General features: G+C 38.0%; 1 protein-coding gene across 1 annotated transcript in view; it reads right to left on the bottom strand.

The window, feature by feature from the left end:
• Positions 1-974: 974 nt before the first annotated feature.
• The window catches only part of TPCN2 (two pore segment channel 2), a 28431-nt gene continuing 23405 nt past the window's right edge, over positions 975-6000 (bottom strand). The window contains exons 21-25 of the mRNA XM_082760608.1: positions 5582-5672; positions 5374-5456; positions 4399-4480; positions 2687-2772; positions 975-1971 (exon numbers count right to left, since the gene is read on the bottom strand). Of these exons, the coding sequence (XP_082616734.1) occupies positions 1893-1971; positions 2687-2772; positions 4399-4480; positions 5374-5456; positions 5582-5672 (421 nt within the window). The 3' untranslated portion in view covers positions 975-1892. The remainder of the gene's footprint in view (positions 1972-2686; positions 2773-4398; positions 4481-5373; positions 5457-5581; positions 5673-6000) is intronic.

The following is a 6000-nucleotide window of genomic DNA, read 5'->3' as shown; positions in this document are numbered from 1 at the left end:
GCTTCATTTAATCGTAAAACATGTGGAAACTATCCTTAAAGAAAAAAAAAAAGAAGTGTTCTGATACTTTTATCTACTTGCTATGATGTGTGTTCTAAGCTCGTGGCAGAAAATAAATACGGTAATGCCACTGAAACCTGTGCAGCTGAGTTAATGAGTGGATTACAGATCAGAGGAAAGAAAGTGAACACAAAACAAGAGCATGGCTTCAGATGCAAGATGACAGAAGTGTAGAAAGATGGCTGAGTGTCTCAGCGCTCAGTTCAGATTTGTGCTACACATATGCAAACTAGAAGACGTATTTTGTTCCAAAGCACAAGGAAAATTAATAGCAGATAAAGACACAGACAAGAACCACCACATATCTTCTAAACAATGAGACAACAATACAGAAATACGCTTTTGAGCTCAACTGCACCATTATCCCAGATTGTTTCCTGCATTAGGGAGACGAAACTAAGAAAAGACTAGTAACAAAACAAGAGAGGGAAAGCAAGAGAGGGAAAAAGTAAATAAGATGGAGCTTGGCACTTTCCTAAAATGTTTTGTTACCTAAAAAAGACCTGGTAATTCATAAATTTATAAAGAGCTATATTATCATTTACCTTCCCCACGCCTGTGTCAGTGCGGAGAATCACAGCAATGTCTATTTCAGTGACAAGTGTCTCAGTGAAAATTCAGCACCCCAAAGGGTAGTTTCATTTTCACATATAGTAATTTTAGTTGGAATTGATTATATTCTTCATAGTGATTTCCTAGTTACATGACAAAGATTCAAACAAACACCTTTTTTAGAGGAATACTAAGGGCTAATGAAAAGCATGCAGACATAACTTACTGTTATTTCTCAAATTTAGATTTGTTGACAAAGTTATTCACATAAAAAGTACCACTCAGGTATACTGCACGTGGCCACAAAGCCACAAAAGAACATGATATTGGAACACTGGCTGAGCACTTTCAATTCCCTAGACTCAAAAGCTGAACTGCTAAAAGCTTTGATTATCCCATTCAGCCTTTTTTTCCCCCCTCCCTTTAAGTGGGAGACTTGCAGTGATTGTGATGCTACCTTCTGGCCAAAGTTCATTCCCCTCACCTTTTTCACGGAATACAATACAGTGAGGAACAGGGCTTGGAAGGAAGATAAAGGAAGAGTTCACTAAAAAGCAACATGAGAGGATATCTCCTCTAAAGGAGAGCTGGGTTTTATCACACTGAAAACCACAAATGCCCAATGTTACCAGCACGGTGCAACCAGCATGAGCCCTAGATCAAAAACAAAGAAAGAGGTTTGAAGTAAACACTCCCTGTGATTATATAAAGTTAATTTGTGTTCTAAAGTGAATAACTCCTGTAAATTTAGAGAGATAGGTTTGTGTCACATTTCAGAAAAATAGTGTTTCTCTATGGAAAGGTGATGGATTTTGTTCTGGCCCTGCCTAATCCATTCCTGAATTGCAGGGCACTCACCACAATCCTCTACCATAAAAGGCAGCTCTATTTTCTTGTGCTTTTCAAAGTAGCAGGCTTAGTGGTTAAAAAGTTCATGTTTTAAAGTGCACTGTCATTTTAACACTTAGCCATCTTAAAAAAGAAAATAAAATTTTCTGGTACTAACAGTTTATAAAAATAATAGCTGCAATATTCCTCTAAAATTGCAACTTAAAACCAAGTCAAAATAGCAAAGATTCAAATATCTTAAAAAAAAAGAAAAAAAAAAAGATACTAACTAACAATAAAAAAATTTCTTTCTTCAAAGAATTACCAAGCAAAACCTTACATACTGTCCTGCAAGCCTCTCCTAACAGCACCTCACAGAAAATCTATCCAGTTTCTTCCAGCTAACAACCTCAAGAAAACAGAGGTCTAAATAAATCAGTCCTTCCCATCAGTCACCTACATAAGTGCAGGTGTGGATGCTGGTGCAGTTTTTCCATCAGCTCTTCCTCTGTAGGTTCTTCCAAAACATCTCTACAAAGAAAAAGCATGAGTTGTTAGGGACAGCAAAGGGAAGTTCTCAGCATTTGTTTTTGCAATGCACACAGAGATGCAGCATGTGCTCATTTCATTCTTGAAACGAGGAATTAAAATTACAATAAAGTTGATGCTCCCTAAAGATGCATCTACTTGCAAGTGATCCATCCTTTGCAGATGTGTCATGGAAACCAGCAGCTGTTTTCCCATAAGGAGCAGGGAAACAATTTCCTGCACACAGTACAATACAACTGAAGGTCAGTAAATTTGTTTTCCTGAAAGATCTCCCCAATGAGAACATGTTCCCAATGCTACTATTGAATATCCAAAGTGCACCAGAAGTTCTACGTGTGCTTGATCATCAAGTATCAACTCACCACCCACAATTTCATAAGCCAAGAATTTGCATCACTTTCCTCATCTTCCCTTTTCTTCTACCTCTCAGCACAGCCCCCTCCACACACACACTTCCAACACCTCTTCACCCATGATGCTATTGGCAGGAAGCATATAAAGATTAAGTATAACAAGGCAGCTTAAAGGAAGCCTAACCAAAGCATAATCTGAGTTTCTCTGAGGTAACAGATGAAGCAGTTTGCTTCTGACAGAGGAAATAAGAGACAAGCATTTTACCCTCTTGCAACCAGCACACTAAGAGATGAACAACAAAAAAAAAAACATTAAGTAGATTATTAAGCCTAGTTTAACTCACCTGAACATTAGTTCAACTGTCCTCTGATATTCAATATCTGAGAGAGACTCCCGATGACAGCGACGGTCCCACTTGTGGATAAAGTTCTGGAACATAAAAGAGACAGAAAGAAAAATTAAAGGCTATTTCTACTGACATCAGTAAAGAGGTTATGTCAGATCAAGACATTGGGAGGTGGGGAGGGGGGACTGCTTTAAACAGTGGCAGGTTTTATTTATTGGCAGTAATTTTAGTCATCAGCACATCAGCATATTTATTGGCTGTGGGTCACTATTCAAATCTGTTGTTCAGGAATGGAATAACTTTTTTTTTTTTTTTGGAATAACTTCCTCATCACACTGAAAGAACAGCAGAACTAAAAAATAACCCTGTTGCTTTCTATGCCTAGCAAGGACTGCCTCCGCAGGATAACTGTGTGAACTACCCAAAAGAGTTCACCTGCTTTGAAGTTTTTCCACTTTAAAAAAACAAAAAAAAAACAAAAAAAAAAAACAATATAAACATATTCTTAGTCCAGGACTCACAAAACTCAGCTTCTGTTTTTTTCATCCTCCCCAATCTACTTTTAATTGTATGAATCAATACCTAGGTGCAGGCAGACAGCTTAGGGAAGAAAAAATAAAAGAGAAAAATAGTGACATCCTAGTGATATCCCCTCTGGCTCCAGTATGCTCTGTCTTTGCTCTTACAACAAACTCTGTCCAGAGCCCTTCAGAAGCAAGCATACAGAAAACTTTATGGGACTGGCCTCCTGTCAGAACTGAAAGTCTTTCCTAACATGCCCAGGGGTAGGACTGAAGCTTAGCATGAGACTCATCTCACCTAAATTGATCTAGTTACCATTCCACATAAAGCAGCACATTTTAGTTATCTGTGCAATCAAAAAGCAACAACAACTCCACCACATCTCCAGAAGAGAAATTTTCATTGGTTTTAAGATGGGGTGAAGTCCTCTAAAGATGTTCATTTTCTGCCATTACTTATGCAAGGCTTATATGATTAACATGGATTAGATCGTTACAATTAATGTTCCCTTGTTGCCTTCACCATCAAAAAGCTCAAAAGACAATTAAACTTTCAAGAGAAGCACAGAGACACAAGAGACCAGTGAAACTACACGTTCATCATGGCATTAGCTAGGTACCTACATTTCCATGGCATTTTAAAAGAAGCTGTAAACAACAACCTCTTCAAAATAATCAGTTCCACTCTTCCAGTGTGGAACTGGGTAATAATCCAAACTGGGAGGTGGAAAGAGACAAAGGACCACCAAATAAAACAGAAATGTAAAGCTTAAATAGCTTCATTTGCTGACAAAACAAATGCAAAAAATACTTGCAGCTTGGGTAACTAAAGCTGAAGTTAAATGCTAAAATGCTAACAATATTAAAGTACAAGAGAAGCATTTCTAAAATATTTTTAAATATAACACATCTTTACGGTGAGTTAGCTGACACAAAAAAATGTATATGCCCAGTGAAATGCGACTAGATTTGTCACAAAGTTAAAAAAACAAAAAAACAAAAAAAAACAATTTTCAGGGAAAAAGAAAATGTTTCCTCAACATCTGAGAGAAGGAGATAGGGAAAAAGATTAAGCAAACACACAAAACCAACCTGCATTTCCCAGAAAGTTTCCTGGGTTCTTCCTATTTCCCATACAGAGCAGAACCTGCTATCAGGATCCAATACCAAATAAACATGCTTTCTTACCTCTAGAAGTAAAGCTACGAAGAGATTAACCCAGATGACAGATGAGATCAACCACCAGGCCACAAAATAGATCTTGGCCCACCTGCAGATCAGATTAACAGACAATAAGTAAAGTAGAAGAAGAAGATCCATCTAGGCTAGTGTCCTTTGAGTGGTCAAAAGTGGAAGAACATGAAAAAAGATCAAGAACATGACGAGATATCTAAAAGTCTACCCCCTCAGAGCTCTCCCAATCTCTAACCATTTGCAGTTCAGAGATTTCTTGAGCTAGTGGTAGCTTCCGTTCATTGCAGATCCCAAAGGATTTCTTTCACAACTTGTCCAGTCTTCACCAGACCACATTAAACATTTATCACAGACAACAGCCTGTTGAAGAATTCCACACCTTAACTACATGCTGGGTGAAGAACCACTTCCTTCTGTTTGATTCAAACTGCTAGATTCAAGACATGGAAATCATGAAATCAGGACTCCACAGAAGTCAAACAGCAAATTTCCCAGGTTTACTGCATTAAGATTTCACCAGCCAAACATCAGTGAAACAGCTTAACTTAGAACCCATCCAGTTAATTCAAACATTCCCAAAACATAATGGGATGCAAATGAAAGATATGCTCTAGGTTCTAAGTCTACTAAACATTATTTACCTCCAGGGAAAATGCAGAAGCAACCCAGAATATCTTACAGTGATTCACTTACATCTCTTCTGTGAGACTGGCTCTACAGTGAGAGCCACCCACCTACCTAAAGCATGTTGCAAACCTGCTTAAAATTCACTTAAGCAATTCACACTTTTTTGGAGCAAGACGGCTACCAAACCAGCTTCGAATACCTTCTAAAATGGTATTTAGAAAGAGAAGAAAGGTTAGCTACATGTCTAGCTTCTAGGAATTGTACTACGTGTATAATTCTTGTTCATTTACTTTATAAACTAGATTTATATGGCTCCATATTGGCATTATTACAGCTACTTACGGACTTGAGTATCTTGAGAACGCTTCCAGAAAGACTTGCCAGTTGTTCACTACCATCACATCCCAGAGGGTCACCACTGCTGCCTGAAATAACACAAGTAAAACAGAAATTGAGTTGCTACATCGCATGTTAAAAAGCCTCAGAAAATGAGGGAAAGGGACAGGCACAGAGGGAAAGAGGTTTGGATTCCACCTATGATCAGACTCACAGCAAAGTCATCAAAGTTGTTCGGCCAATATTCCAGCTGTTCATAGGTCCCACACTGCAGAGTGCCATTATTATATGTCGTATTGACAACACTACAAGAGAATTGGTCTGGTATGAGCACAGCTTTCTACATACTATACCTCAAAAAACAAGATTCCCGTGATTAAAGTTAAGTACCTCATATGCGCAGAAAACAAGGGGAATCGTTAAAGCTACAGCAGGTTAAAATTTCAAGCTACAGATAAGCACACTGGCAATTTCAACACACCAAGAAGAAGACTGAAAGGGTAGCAAATGAAAAAAGCCTGTGTGATTGAAAATTAAGTAAGGCCAGCTTCAAGAGCAAGAAGGAAAAAAAAAAAAAAAAAAAGACACAGAAACAGCTCAGAGGCATGGAGTTGCAGATGCTTTTGAAAATCA

This window comes from Aythya marila, assembly GCF_965140915.1.
Source record: "Aythya marila genome assembly, chromosome: 5".
NCBI lineage: Eukaryota > Metazoa > Chordata > Aves > Anseriformes > Anatidae > Aythya > Aythya marila.
Note: the sequence above shows the minus strand (reverse complement) of the source record. Positions and strands in the feature narration are given on the sequence as shown.